The following is a 16285-nucleotide window of genomic DNA, read 5'->3' as shown; positions in this document are numbered from 1 at the left end:
CACAGTGATAGTTTCATAGCAGGAAAACATTATCTGAACTCTTAGTTACTTACCTGGTTGAACTTGAAGTGAAGAAGTTCATTGCTTATATTTTAATATTATTTACAATGTTTGATCAAAAAGGTAACGGGAATTATTTAATTTCATCAGCTTTACACATCTGGTTTTCAAAACTTTTTTATCTTGTCAGTACACATATTCCTGATGTACATTCAAATTTTCAGCTCTTTTGAATATTTAGTTAATTGTTGACAGTTAAAAAGATTGTATTTTCGAGTGCTCAGAAAATTTTTATTTTCAAAAAAGATGGATTATAGAATTTGCATTAAATTTCACTTGAAAAATGGAATAAACTGCAATACTTCATTCAAAATGTTGACTGTGGCAAATCTACAATGAGTAAGACAAGAGTTTACGAGTGGTATAAACATTTCAAACAGGGTCGATAAGATATTCAAGATGATGACCACCCCGGATGCCCTACCACATCAATTACTGATGACAGTGCAAAGAAGTGAAGAAAATGGTTCTGGAAAATTGATGAATCACAATCAGAGACGTTGCTGATGATGTAGGTATATTCTTTGGCTCATGCTAAGCAATTTTTTTGGGTGTTTTGAACATGAAACATGTAGCAGCAAAGTTTGTTCTGAAACTTTTGCATTTCAACCAAAATATGTCGCGTAGACATCACTCGGGAACTGCTGAAAGAAGTCAACAACAATCCAGAACTTCTAAAGGAAGTTATAAAAGGTGACAAAACATGGGTATACGGGTATGATGTTGAAACAAAGACCAAATTGTCGCAATGGAAACTGTCTGAAGAGCCAGGACTGAAAAAAAAATCTAGAAATTCAATCACTTGTGAAGATTTTTCTTACTGTTTTCTTTGACTACAGTGGGATAATGCATTATGAAGTCTTGCCTTATGGTCATGCGGTCAATAAGGTCTACTAGCTGGAAGTTATGGCTGTCTGTGAAATGCAATTAGAAGAAAATGACTGGAATTGTGGAAAAACCACTCGTGGAAATTGAATCATGATAATGCTCCTGCTCATAACTCAATGCTTGTTCATGAGTTTTTGGTAAAAAACAAAAACCTTATATTGTCTCAGCCACTGTATACACCAGATATGGCCCCCCTGTGACTGCTTTCTATTCCTGTGGCTGAAGAGAACCTTGAAAGGATGTTATTTGGCAACTAATAAGTAGATAGCAACAGAATCTCTGAAGGAGAGGACGTTATTTTGCCACAGTTGAGGAGATAAAAACAGAACCGCTGACGGATCTGAACACTGTAATGAAAAGTGAGTTAAAGATGTGCTTCCAAGGTCGGAAAAAGTGCTGGCATTTGTGGGTTATATCTGATGTGAATTACTTTAAAAGACGGATCTGAACACTGTAATGAAAAGTGAGTTAAAGATGTGCTTCCAAGGTCGGAAAAAGTGCTGGCATATGTGGGTTATATCTGATGTGAATTACTTTAAAGAGGACAAAGTTGAGATTGCTAATGAATAAATAAAGATACTTTAAGAAAAACTTAAATTCCCGTTACTTTCTGATCATACTTCATATGTTTGTGGCAGAAGTCATGAGGTGTGATTCTTTGGCTTTTTTCATATTCTTATCTGGTTGTGAGGATTTTGTTTAATGGAAAGTCTTGAAACAACATATTTCCTTTTTTAAAAAGAACTTTATGTATTGACACAAACCAGTCTGGAAACAGCAGCTCTCCTAATGTCTTACTGACTGACTCTCCATGGTCAGTCACTATCCCCTTTATAACATCTTAACAATACACAAATTGTTTACCTCTTTATTAAATCTTAAGATATAGTTACAGTTTCATAATCCAAATGCTTTTTGTTCAAGATTTACATTAAAATGTACTTAACAATGTACATTAATATGATTAAAATTATGATTTTTTTTTTTTTTTTTTGGTCAACAATTTCTGTTATTTGATGCAGTCACTAAAATTTTACCGAGTAAAGTGGCACAGGGGTTAGCATGGTGGTTCAAACCTGTGTCTGTACATCATGATTCAACCTTTCCCATAATGTCCCTAAATCGTTTCAGGCAAATGCCTGGATAATTCCTTTGAAAGGGTGTGGCAGACTTCCTTCCGCATCCTTCCCTAATCCAATGGGACCAATGACCTCATTGTTTGATCTCCTCCAACAAATCAACCAACCAACTAAAATTTTAACATACAATTTATTTCAACACTTTTTCCAAATTAATTTGGGTTTTGACACTTGCCTACAAGAATCAAAATAACAATTCATCAAATAACTATAACATTATTCAAAGTAAATGTTCGTGTACACAATTTGCTACAGTGAAATATCACATGATGATAGGATTTTTTGTACCTTTTATTTTCATTTTGGGTTAGGAGTGTGCTTATGAAAATTCATTCTTGCTCCTGCTTCTTTTCCTGTATGGCTCTATTTGGTTATGTCACCTTACACTGTGAAGCAACATATCATCTTGGTATTCATTTTGCACATACACAAACTGCATTAGAATAATAAATGTACAAAAATGCTCAAACTATTTCTGTCAAGAGTTTTCTACAGTTGCCATTTGCATCCTAACGTACGCTCCCAATATACTTCATTGCATCCTTCCATTTTCCTAGATTCTGAACCTCTAGAAAGAAAATGAGCAAAATATTAAAAAATTTGAAAACAGTGTTTACTTCATTAACATATTTACATACCCAGCTGAGACTTACATTTACGATCTTGTTTAGCCATTTCAGCCAATCGTGTTTCCTTTGTGGCATGCTGCATGTTCTCCTCTCCATCGACAAATTCCACGTTTGTGAGACAATTCGTTTGCACAAATAGTAATAGTTCCAGTTTCTCAAGGAGAATTTCCATCCTGAATTTCCAGTTGTTGAAACTTGTTCCATCGAATAAAGGAATAAGATATTTTTCCGCTTCACTTGCCATCTCAGCTTAACTTTACGTGAGAGTACTCTTGGGACCAGGTATTTATCGCAGATTCTGTTTATATAAAACAAACCTGGGCCCATAACCTGATGTAATTTTAGTTTCTTACAATAAAATAACATACATAAAATTAAAAAGTATTAAATGGTTATTATTAAACTGAAAGGCGTAACAGAACAACTGATCAAAAACGCCTGTTTTACTCTTTGATGGTACAATGGCAACTGACGTGGAAAAATATCGTATTCATTTACTCTATGGAACATATTTCAACAACAGGAAATTCAGGATGGAAATTCTCCTTGAGGAACTGGAACTATTACCATTTGTGCAAACGAATTATCACACAAAGGTGGAATTTGTTGATGGAGAGGAGAACATGCAGCATGCCACAAAGGCAACAAGATTGGCTGATATGGCTAAACAAGATCATAAATGTAAGTCTCATCTTGTTCAACGCATTGCCGACAGTCACTTGGAATATGCGAAAGATAAGGTAACTTCTTTTGATTTATGGACCTCTCTGTGATATGTTCGAGAGAAAAGGAAGTGCTGGTCAACTTCTGTTGAGAAAACAATTGTTAACTATGAAATTTAACACAGCAAATGATTTGCTAGTTAACCACTTTCTGAAGTTTTATAAACTGATATGTGATGTCTGTTCCACTGGAGCTACTGTAAAGAAATGGACAAAGTGTGCCATTTGCTTTTAATGATGCCTGTGGAATACAACATAGTGGTCACTGCAATCAAAATGCTCTCAGTGAAAGATTTGACGCTGAGCTTCGACAAAAATAGGCTACTAGATGAAGAATCGAAGTGGAAGGGAGTCATTGGGAAAAACAAAAATGATGAAACACCACCTCCTACTTTCAGACTCAATGGTATCTAAAAAAGAGCTTGTCAGACACCAGTAAAACAAGAAATCAACAAGAAACTTCTTTCAACTTTACTTGTCACCGTTGTGGGAAGCCTGAACACAAAAGGGCTAATTGTAGAGTTAAGGTACCAAACAAAGGTACCAAACAAGAACTCAGGAATCGGCAACTCTGTGGTCGTAGCTAACATCAAAAAGGAAGATGGGTTTTGTTTTGCAGCATCAAATGAAGATCAGTCAATGAACAACATAAATTGGTTCTTGGACTCTGGAGCAATGGAACATCTGATTAACAGTAAGATAACTGTTCTAAATTTTTTGTAACAAAAAGCCTTGTCAGCTGCTTAAACTGCAACTAATGCAAAACTGCGGCATAGCAGATTAGGTCATTTGAGTTATGATAGCATTAAACGCTTCCAGTCACAAGTTGATGGTATGGAACTGGACACTTCAACAATCCCCACGGAACAATGTTCAAATTGTGTCAAAGGAAAAAAATCACAGCTACCATACAATCACAATAGGAAATGTGCCACCAGACCTCTTCAATTGATCCACAGTGATCTGTGTGGGCCAACTGCACCAGAATCATTCAACGGAAAGAAATATGTGCTCACGTTCGTCGCCGACTTTACACATTTCACAGTGGCCTATGCACTGGAATCGAAGTCAGAGGTATCCCGCTATCTGAAGATGTTTCATGCCACGGCTACAGATCATTTCAACTTGAAGATTAGCATATTACACTGTATGGTACTTCAGTGTACATTAGATAAAATGTTCTGGTCAGAAGCTGTTCATACTGCCGTGTACTTGCTTAATAGAAGTACTACTGTGGCTTTGGAAGGAAAGGTGCCTGCAGCTGTGTGGTATAATGAGAACCCTAATTTGAGTAAGCTGAGAGTGTTCGGATGTATTGCTTATCTACTGGTACCAAAGGAATTGAGAAGAGGGAAATTTGAAGGCAAGTCCTTAAAATGTTATTTCACTGATTACTGTCCTAATGGCTACTGGCTTTGGTGTCGAGAGGAAGGAAAACTAGTCACAGAAAGGAACATTGTTTTCTACGAAGGAAGATTTGACTTTGAAAGTAAACCACCTCAGGACTGGATCCCAGAATCTCTACAGGAATCATCCAAGAAGTATGATAATGAAGAAGACATCATCGAAGAAGATGCCAAACCAAGTGATGGGGGGTCATGAAAGAATTCCCATACCAGAACTGACCAGTGATGAAGAGGAAGCTGAAAATTTGTCAGAAAAGGAAACTGTTCGATGTTCCACCAGGAAGAGGAACCCTTCTAAATATCTGAAAGACTATGCTGCTCTTGCACTCAATGCTGATTCATTTGTGGATGATGTACCAAAATGCTACAAGAAAATTGCAAATTGTGAAGATAAGGAATACTGGTATAAGGCTGTACAGGATGAAACTGACTCTATAAAGGAAAACAAGACTTGGATCTTTGTTAAATTACCACCTGGAAGGAAGACTATTAACAGTAAGTGGGTGTTTAAATTAAAAAAGGATAAGGATGGAAATATCGTAAGACACAAGACTTGTGGCAAAAGGATGTTCACAGAAAAGGGGATTTGACTATGATGAAACATATGCACCAGTGGCTCGACTTGCAACTGTTAGAATAATGCTCGTTATCGCAATCCAACTAGGACTGGTTCTGGAACAACTTGATGTCACCAACGCTTTTCTTCGTGGATTACTCAAGGGGGAAATATACATGACTATTCCTGCAGGAGTGAGTATTCCAGAAGAACGAAAGACACAACTGGTTTGGTTTGCAGGTTACAGAAATCTTTACACGGCTTAAAGTAAGCACTACTAGCATGGAATCACTCTATTCATACCTTTCTTATGTTTATACGATTCACTCAGCCAGAAGCAAATAAATGTCTTTGCTATATGATTTTAAAGGAAGTTTTCATTTATAGTGTGCTCTATGTTGATGACATTTTGATGGCAGGAAATGGACAGAGTGAAATTTAAGTTAAAGCAGAAGTTCAGAATAAAGGAACTAGGAGAATCACAATCATACTTGGGAATCGAGATTTCTATGAACAACGGAGAAATGTATCTGAGCTAAACATCTTATTTGAAGAATTTGCTACAACGATTCAACATGCAAGATTGTATTCTGTTAAAGATGCCTATGGACGTTAAACTGGAAATCAAGGAAGGAAATATGATCAATAAGCCCTGCAGAGAGTTGATTGGATGTTTGAGGTATGCAATGACAGCAACAAGACCCGATTTGTGTGCTGTGGTCAACTTCTTGAGCAGATACCAAAATAATCCATCGGAAAAACTCTGGAAAAGCTTAAAAAGAATTTTGAGTTATATCAAAGGAACTGTCAATATGAGACTACATTATCGAAAGGGGAATCAAGAAGTTGTTCTGGCCTATGCTGATGCAAACTGGAATAGAAAAGAAGATGCAAGATCGACCTCTCGTTATCTATCAAAATGTTTTGGAAACACTATCTGTTGGTCAACAAAGAAACAGACTAGTGTTTGATGTGTCTTCTACAGAGGCAGAATATGTAGCTCTGGCGACAGCCGCAGCTGAGTTACTCTGGGTGAATTATTTGCTGGACGGTATTCAAATTCCACTCCAGCTACCAATTCGTATATTTGAGGATAATCAGTCCTGTATATGGTTACTGAAAACGTGGGAACATTGACGGTTGAGACACACAAATGTTAAACATAATTTTGTGCATCAACTTCACCACCGCAGGATCATCACGGCCGAGCATGTACGTTCGGAGAACCAGATTGCAGATATTTTTACCAAAGGCTTACCAGCTCCTAGATTCATTGCTTTGAGGAGTTTGTTGGGTTTATTTTAATTTTTGTTAGTGTTAAATGTAAAATCATTAAACTGAGGAGGGGTGTTAAGATTGCAATTATAATGATTCTCTGTGTGACTTGCTTTAAGTGCTGTACCATCAAAGAGTAAAACAGGCGTTTTTGTTCAGTTGTTCTGTTATGCCTTTCAGTTTAACAAAAACCATCTAATAGTTTTTAACTTTATGTGTATTATTTTATTGTAAGAAACTAAAATTACATCGAATTTGGATTTTGACACTTGACCACAGGAACCAAAATAACAATTCATCAAATAACTGTAACATTATTCAGAATCAATGTTCGTGTACACAATTTGCTATAATGAAATATCACATGATGTTAGGATTTTTTATACCTTTTATTTTAATTTTGAGTTAAGTGTGCTTATGAAAATTCATTCTTGCTCCTGCTTCTTTTTCTGTATGGCTCTATTTGGTTATGTCACCTTACGCTGTGAAGCAACATATCATCTTGGTATTCATTTTGCACATACACAAACTGCATTAGAATAATAAATGTACAAAAATGTTCATAAACTATTTCTATCAAGAGTTTCCTACAGTTGTCATTTGCATCCTAACGTATCCTCCCAATGTACTTCACTGCATCCTTCCATTTTCCCAGATTCTGAACCTCAAGAAAGAAAATGAGCTAAATATTTAAAAATTTGTGAACAGTGTTTACTTCAGTAACATATTTCCATACCCACTGTAGTTGTTAATCAATTAACTGAAGTCCTTTTGTCTGTTCTCAGTTTACGACCGGACAGCAGACCTAGCTATGGCTTCAAGTATATATGCTCTCCACAATTTAACCTGGAACTTGCGCAATATATCTTTGGATTCAGAAGAGTCTTTCCACTAGTAACATCATCTAACAAGTCATAAAATGGGCACTGTTTATGGAGTGACACATGAGATGCTACACCTCACTGAAATTACTAAAAGGTCCCATGTCTAGTGAGAGATTAGTTTCAATCAAGTTAAGTAAGAAAAATTAATTTGATTAAAAAATTCACTGTAGTAAGATGTAACTGTTCTGGATGAGCACTGGTCAGCATTCTTATACTATCCACTATTATCCTATCTGTCAAAGAACAAAACTAATCATATTTACAAAAATATGTGAAACACTATGTAAGAATTGGGTAATAAGGATGTTATGGATGACTCAGTTTATATGGTATACATTGTAATATTTCACTATTTTCCTCTTGCAGTATATTTTCATGTATTATCTGTGTCTAATGTTTCATAATACAAGATGTTGAAAATAGTGCAGTTCCCAGTCATCCACCAGTGGTGCTTATTTCTGTTTAGTAAGTGGTAGCCAATTTAATTTATTTTTAAGAGCAAGGATAAATAGCAAATTATGTTGTAATGGTCGACAGAACAATTAATATCTGAATTCCACTTTTCTTACTACATAAAAGCTGAATGGAAAATGGAGCTTCCTACTTAAGACACATACAGCAGGCAGGCACTCAGACTTATATGCCTGTGGTTTACATAAGGAACTTTAATAGCAAGGTGCTCCTACAGAAATATGGGTTATTTTTAAGAGGCCATCTAAAAGGAGATTGGTTGTACATCCAACGTCACGTGTTGTCAAACATACATGCTGTAGCATGTAACCAACAGGTTAACAGATGCAAAGAGTCCATGAGATAAAATGACGAAGCATTGCAATTAAGAGTGTTGTTAAAGTGGAGGTAGTGAAATGAAACAAAAGTAAGAATAAAGAACTAGATTTCAGGAGAGGAGGAATAAAATAGAAAAAAAGAAAAACAACTTGAAAAAAAAAGGTATAGTATTGATTTTAGTTTGCCAGAAGTAGTACAACAAAACAATTTTCTGAACCTTGATGTACATGGGACAGCTGTGTCCTGCACGAAAAACAAGATATGTACATGTGCCAGAAACACACACTGGAGGTACGCATAAATAAATGGAGATATTGCTGAAAAAGAGACTATTCATTCCAGTGGCAAAAAATTACTGTTTTCTTTTTCTTTCTTTCTTTTTTTTTTTGGGGGGGGGGGGCAAATTAAATTACAGGACTAAAAATGTTACACTACCAATGAAACTGTATAATTATAGGACATAAATTTTGCTCATAGTTTTTCTTTGAGGACAAACATCGCTCTTTTCTCTTGAATTTTATTTTTGGTTTCCATGTTCACTGCTATCAGGTGCAATACCTACTTGGATGATAAAACAAAATGAAAAAAATAATCTTTTATCATAAAAAAAGTCAAAGAAAGAAATGATAAAGGCATAAATTGTATAATAATATATATAATGACTGTAAATCTATTCTATTGGTCCATTCAGGGAAATAGTATTAGGGAGAGGAGGAGGCGATTAATATAAATAGCCAGCTGTTTCAGTCTAAGTAATCAGAACTGGGATGCAAAAATTAAAAATATAGGTTTTTAGGATATTCTAACTCTGATTACAATTTGTTTTAAACTTAGGACTTTCCTGCCATTGTTCACGACCTCCTTTTTTCCCCTTCTTTCAGGTATGAAAACTGCTGATAGTGTTGTATTTGCCAAATGCATGTATAGTATTGATTACTTTTTAGAACAGAATGAACTAAAATAGTAGCAGAGCTGGCACAAAGTGTTAAATTCGGTCAGTCTAATCAGTCATTGTATGTTGCTTTGGATAAAAGGTACTTAAATTCCCAGTAGTATCAACATATTCTGAGCTTCCCACTACTTGGGAATCACCAGGTTAAAACATTTAATTCTGTACACACATCTGCCAGTTTTGGACACAATAAAGTATTGCTTTGATTAAATATGAATCAGAATCTCTTATAGTTAAACTAATACATTTTTATTGTTTTATATAAAATGCGACATCTCTTATGGAAAGATGTACTGAATCAGAATTCACTGTTATGAAGTCAACACTAATTTAGTTTTAAATGTACAAAAGTTGTAAGACCATAGCAGCCCTATGGGAAAAACTTTTATGAAACTGAAAAAGGCAGGCTAAAATCAGTACCATCTTTATGAATACAGCAACCTGCATTCAGATTGGGAAGCCACTTTCATTCTACTAAATAATGTCATGATCTCAAGTATTATATGTGGTCTATTGTATGTAGTCATCTATGTGATTGTAGCTCTATGTGAATGTAAAGGTTGGAAAAATGAATAACGGTGATGATGCTGTGAAATCTTCATTTTAGATAATTAATAGGCATGAAAAACACAATTTATACTTTACATCTCACACATTTGCATTCTTTTGTATAACTCTTCGTGAACAGCCAATTCATAAACCAGATTTAGTATGTGTTTGATGATGAATTCAAATGTCAAAGTTTCTGGTATCAGCCACGCACAATACATAGATTACAAATTTATGTTTAAATGAAGCAATTCACTTCTGTTCACACATTTCCATTGAACAAAGCAGTGATTTTCTTTACAATTCTGAAAACAAAATTCTGCCATTATTTATGACATAGATTTTGTTTTACAATCGGCCAAAAAGGTCTTTCGATCCTGTCTTTCAAATGGTTTGGTGCCATCTTTCCTACTTTTTGTTAATTGTGTCACCTCTGCAGACCAGATAATTTATCTGCATAAACTTTTGCCTATCCATGAAATTTTCCTCCCAGAACATCTTTCAGAAGTATTTTGTGTAATTTTGCTTCCTAGATGAAATTCTTTCACTACTGTTGCAACCATGTTTGTCCTGATAACCATACTATGCAAGTCACTATTTTTCTTTTTGTTACTCTTCATCAATTCATCTTTGCTGAGTTAATCTTTGTGCCCTGCTCTGTACAAAGTATGACACCCACTCATTTAACATTCTTTTTAGGTCTTCCATGATTTGTTTAGATGGGCTCTGTTGTAGGAGAGCAGAAGACTAAAAAATGTAAATGTGCTGTGTGGAACAAATGTGTGCTGAAGCTTTGTAGAAAACTTTCCCAATTTATTATTTAATGATTAATGTTTAGTAGCAATTCTACTTAAGCCCTCTCCTTGATACATAACAATGCTTTGTAGTCTACATCTTGTTTTTTGTAGTCAACTTAAAGTATGTGAAAGGTTGACAACATGGTCACACTTGCAACTAACATCACTGCTGTTTACAGTTAACACAATAAAAAGAAAAATTTAGCATGGCAATGTTGATTTGGAATCTTTGATGTTCACTTCTGTAGTATATTTATTGGGGAATTACAGAGACAGGGTAATTATACTGGATGCTTGACCAGCAGAACATTTAAGTAAATGCCTTATGTTTTAATGTATAAGCTGGAGCAGGAAATTTACACTGGGAACTTGAGGAGAACATTAAACTTCCAGCGACAATAAAAAGTGTTATTGCTCATTGTCAGCTGATGGTCAGATTGAATAACTGAAAGTAAAGTGGGGTACTAATAAAGTCTGACAAGAAGTGAAAAATTAATATTTTCCTTTGCCATCCAATGTAATTCTTTTGCTTCCTCCAGTTTCTAATAGACTGCACCTCATGTATTAAAAGTATGGCCATTTTGTCAATCTTCAATGTAAGTTCTAACTTACATGTGAAACAGTAATTTTATTCAGAAGCCATGTCTACCATGTGTAAGTGCAACTAGAAACTGCTAAGAATAAATTTTATTTTTAATTTGATGAGTTCCTAATTTAATGTTATCATTTGTTTTTATTAAGCACAATTTAGCTTTCATTTTATAACTTGTATGACAAAAAAGGATATGTAACAGTAAATTTGAGTCCAGTTGCAATAAAATCCTTTAAGATAGCAACACCACAGAATATTTTTTTTATTTTCCTCTACTCTGCTGCTAAGGTACTTTAAATTGAACCTTACATTAAAGCTAGAAGAATGAAGAAACTGCAAAGCTAAACTGAGCAGTTGTTAAAAGGTTATAGTCAGGAAAATGGATAACTATTGACTCACCACCTTCACTTTTATAAATGAGTAATATTACTGCATTCTTAAATTTCCCAAAAATCTTAACCTAGTGCCTGATTACAAAGACAGACACCACAAATGAATACAAAATTGTGGTACTATGATTGGAGTGCTAGAAAGACAGTAAATATACTGTTTTCCTCTGACATAATAATTCTTGCGATATCTTCAAGTGTCAGGTTGGCCTTCAGTAGACTATACAAAATCCAGGTAAATATAACTGATCTGTTTTCAACTGCCCATATTTAACCTGTGTTTTTGCTAATGTTGGAAAGTAGTCATTGAATTTAGTGGCCAATGATTGGAATCTTAACATTATCTGTCTGAGCTGCTGTCCTCACGGACTTAAAGATTACCTACCTTTCATGCCCTATAATGCTCTGAATTTCCATTGCTTGGTTCTTGAAGTTTTGTGTTCGTACTGCATAGTATATGGTTTTTACTTTCTTGATGAAATGATGATGAACTTTGCAATGTTGCTTGTATTGCATTGGTAAGTATTCATTAGAGCTGTACTTCATATGCTGAAAGAACAACTCTCACAGCTGGCAACAGTGTTGCCAGCTTTCAGGCATGAATTGCAAAAGGCTGGCATCAGTATAGCCACTGACAACTCTGTGCCATTCCCATGGAAACATAAACAAAATTGTGTTACATGACTGACTGAGGTAGGTGTGTCAAGCACACACACAAAGCGCTCCACAATTTTCAGGACTCTCCTCCTGCTATACAGACAATAGTCCTCTGCAGCTTTCTCTTCCTGCAAAAAGATACTTGGGTTCCAGGTGTTACATATGCTTTCTCTCAGCATCCACTGTAACTGTCCTCTTATAAAGGAAAACTAGATGAAGTATTGCAAGTATTTGATGGAAATAACTATTCACCTACTGTGTGCCCTTGGTAAACTTCTTCTCAGTGTCTGTCTAGTAAATGGAGTAGAAACTGAAGGAAAAATAAAGTCAAAGCCAAAATTGAACAAAAGGAATATGATAACTGGCTTTTTGGACTGCAAGCACTTACTTCTAGTGGAATTAACAGTAATATGGGAAACTAGAAGAGACTCAATGAAAGATGGAAATTATACTTATACACACTATTAGCAAATGTTTTAAAGTTTTTCCCTGCAAAGAGGATAAGCTTTCTCACTGTAGTGAAATAGACATTAATGAATCGCAGAAGCAGCAGTGGACCCAGCCTTAAGCCTGGTGGAACTTCACTGTTTATTGTGCCCCACCCCGATGATGCTTGAATTCCATTAACTGTTGTGCTATATTCCCAAATTGTTAGATAAGAATTAATCCATTTCCCTGATATTGTGACTATTAAACTATTGATGCCTGCTTTCTTTAGTAGGATTTTATAACTCTCACAGTTGAAAGTATGGAACTTGATGCACAGTATTGTAACAAGGGCCATTCCACTGTTGATAAATTTCAAAGTTTGATACGTGAAGACAAAAATAGAATTATCTACTGTTAGGTCTCCATGGAAACCAAACCGATATGAGCTGAGAATATTGTAGTTGTCTCCTAAAGATCATTTTCTTTAGGATCTTAGAATAAATTTTTAACAAGGAGATTGGGCAGAAGTTCAGTGGATCAGTTTTAAAACATTTCTTGAAGAGTAGTTGCACAGAAGCATATTATAATCTATCTGGGGCAGTATCTTGCTGTAGAGACTCATTACATATGTGACACAGGGCTGCACTTGATAAACTCATTACAATGCTTCAGCCTGTTTGCAGAAGTACTACAGTGGGAATGAGAAACTGACCAATTAAGTGCACTGTTTATTCCTTGTAAGCATAGTGGATTTTTGAGTAAGTCTTTCACTCTTTGCTGATTTAGAACTTGTCTTCTGATTGTGGTCAATAATAATTCATCATGGAAACAAGAACAGTTAGTCACAATAACATTTTTCACAATAATATTTTTCACAATGTATTCATTACACATGGAGGGCGTGAATGGCTTTTTACAAACTATTGGTGACATCTGGCAGCTGCAACAAGAGATTGAAGTTCTAGAACTTTTGTCACTGAGTGACAACAGCAAAGCGAATATGGTGAGGTAACAAGATCCACCAATCATAACCATGCCATGAGTGTACACCCACATAGAAGATCTTTGTGTGCAAGCTTGTTTCATGTTTGTGTCAACCGTGCTGCATCTAAAACTGTGAGCATCAACATTTATGCCCACACAACTGGACATATGGTTTGCAATGCCTTGGAACATTTTAGCACAAGGGATCACAGAAGATGGCGAACAATTTACGCTGGCAGTTAGCAATCTACCCCAGAGAGCGATGATGGTTTCTGACCCAATTCTCACATGCCTCACCAACAGGCATACATTGCACTGAAGACTTCACCAATCACACGCTGCACAAAGTTACCTGAGTAGAGGCTTTCACAAGTGCTTTATCAAGAGAAACATGAGGACAGAAATCCATCCGAATTTTGGAGTCATTTGTGTCCAACAGTTGGTGTTTATATCTAGCGAGCTGCTACTACATACCTGGTGACAACTACTACTTCAAGTGCAGCTGACATTAATAGTATATAGGGGATTGTCAGTAACAGCTACCACACAGACGACAGTAACGGATGCTCTTGCAACACACAAAGGGCAAGTAAATAAATATTAGAATGGACACTAAAAGTGAGCAATGCAGTCAGCCAACTACAAGCATGTCCATCCTGCCCTGTCAGCACCACTGAATATTGTGGGAGATGCCAGCCACATTGCAATTGGAGCAGCCCTACACCAGGAAGTCAGTGGGCACTGGCAGTGTTTGTGGGTTCTTCCTGCCCCACCCCCACCTGCCCTCCTCCACCCGAAGGAGCTACATTGCAGACAGACAAAATGAAATGCCTACGATAGGAAGTTGTTAATGATATGTGAGAATGTAAGACATTTTTGCCCTCACAATAAAGTCTGGCCAGTAACAATTTTCATGGACCATAAACTTATCATACTGGCCTTCTGCAACATCAGTGATAAATGTTCACCATGGAAGTTCTGGCACATAGTCTGTTGGTAACAGATCAAGAACTGTAGGACTTACTGACAGATCAGACCACAGGAATGCAACTGAAGCAGACAGACACGTCAGGAAGCAATGTTAAGATATAGTGCATCATCTCACAACAGAGGCCAAGCCCATTCATTATGCAGCAATTCCACAAAATGGCATTTGACAGCATCCAAAGCTTCCCATATTCAGGGGCAAACAGCACTATCAAGTTGCTAACTGAGCATTTGTGTTGCCATTGATAAAATTTACACCAGGAATTTGACTCACTCGTGCCTCCCATGTCAGCGTCGTAAAATAGGACAACATGTCAATCCAGATGTCAGAAGTTTTGCGGGATACTACCAAGGTTTAGTTACATACAACTTGACTTAGTGGGTCTGCTTCAACCCTCAGAGGTTGCTCACAGCAGTAGAAAGGCTCATGTGATGGGGCAGAGGCCCTACCAGTCACAGACATGACAACCACGACAACAGCAAATGTGTTTGTTGGATATTGGCTTGCACATTTCAGATGCCCACTGCATGTTACGAAAGACCAGGGCTGACAATTTGAATGTAATCTTATCAACCAACTGAATAAGCAGTATATGTTCCAGCACCATCACACAACCAGTTCTCATCCAGCAAGCAACAGACTGCTGGAAAGGTGGTACAGAATGCTGACAGCAGTCCTCTTGTATCATGAGAGAGTTGGACAGAGGCACTAGTGCTAGTACTGCTAGGTTTACAGACGTGTGTAAGGTGGATATACGTGCATCAGTGGTGGAGATAGTTTATTGAGAGCCAATGGGAATTCCAGCAGACTATCTCAAAACTGCAGCACTTTCAGGCAACCAGAGCGACCACTGCTGGTGTAGCAGATTTGTGACCATGTGTCTTGTCACGGTGAACATCCAGTCTGCATGTACAAAGTGTCAGCACATTTTTTGCATGTCGTGCTGTGCAAAGATGCTCTCCAGGCTCCTCTACAACCCCTTTATAATGAATCTTACCACGTACTAATATGTGATACCCATACTACAGACATCTTGAAAAATGGAAAAAGCATCAGGGTGTCACTTGTAGGAGGGAAGCCAGTATGGATCTTAACATCCCTGATGCTCAACAGAACTTCTTTGGTTGAGGATGGCTAAGGTTCAAATGAACATACACACAATTGGACTAAAAAGTTAGTGTCAAGACATCAGAGGATCATAGAACAACTGCTCACACTTGCGCTCACACTGACATAACAACTAGTCACCCATATAAAAGCTGGATAACAAATCAAAGTCAAGTACACCAAAATTCCAGGTGCTCTGCATTTTAAGGGGAGTGGGACTGTGTGGGAAGGAGAAACTGACCAATGAGGTGAACACTCTTCTTTGCAAGTGTGGCGGATTTTGGAGTAAGACTTTCATTCTTTAAACCAAACAATGGAAAATCCGGGATGTAAAGTGTGGTTTCAGTTTCAAGACACTGTCCATTCTGTTCAACTGCTCTTCCAAGTCCTTTGCTGTCTCTGACAGAATTACAATGTCATCGGCGAACCTCAAAGTTTTTACTTCTTCTCCATGAATTTTAATACCTACTCCGAATTTTTCTTTTGTTTCCTT

At 36.6% G+C, this 16285-nt stretch overlaps 2 protein-coding genes across 4 annotated transcripts in view; one reads left to right on the top strand and one right to left on the bottom strand.

Moving 5' to 3' along the window:
* The window catches only part of LOC126236854 (pancreatic triacylglycerol lipase-like), a 202698-nt gene extending 191266 nt beyond the window's left edge, over positions 1-11432 (top strand). For both annotated transcript variants that reach the window (XM_049946463.1, XM_049946464.1), the window contains exon 12: positions 7461-11432. In XM_049946463.1, coding sequence (XP_049802420.1) covers positions 7461-7570 — 110 coding nt within the window. In that variant the 3' untranslated portion in view covers positions 7571-11432. The remainder of the gene's footprint in view (positions 1-7460) is intronic.
* Positions 1949-16285, bottom strand: part of LOC126236855 (glycerol-3-phosphate phosphatase-like) — an 83376-nt gene continuing 69039 nt past the window's right edge. The window contains exons 7-9 of one of the 2 annotated variants that reach the window (XM_049946467.1): positions 2558-2655; positions 2376-2473; positions 1949-2197 (exon numbers count right to left, since the gene is read on the bottom strand). The gene's annotated coding sequence lies outside the window, so the exon portion shown is untranslated. Of the gene's footprint in view, positions 2198-2375; positions 2656-16285 lie in introns of both variants that reach the window. The other variant, XM_049946466.1, reaches the window with a different exon arrangement.

The sequence above is a fragment of the Schistocerca nitens genome, chromosome 2, assembly GCF_023898315.1.
Source record: "Schistocerca nitens isolate TAMUIC-IGC-003100 chromosome 2, iqSchNite1.1, whole genome shotgun sequence".
NCBI classification, from domain to species: Eukaryota; Metazoa; Arthropoda; class Insecta; order Orthoptera; family Acrididae; genus Schistocerca; species Schistocerca nitens.
This window is presented reverse-complemented; position numbering and strand designations above follow the sequence as displayed.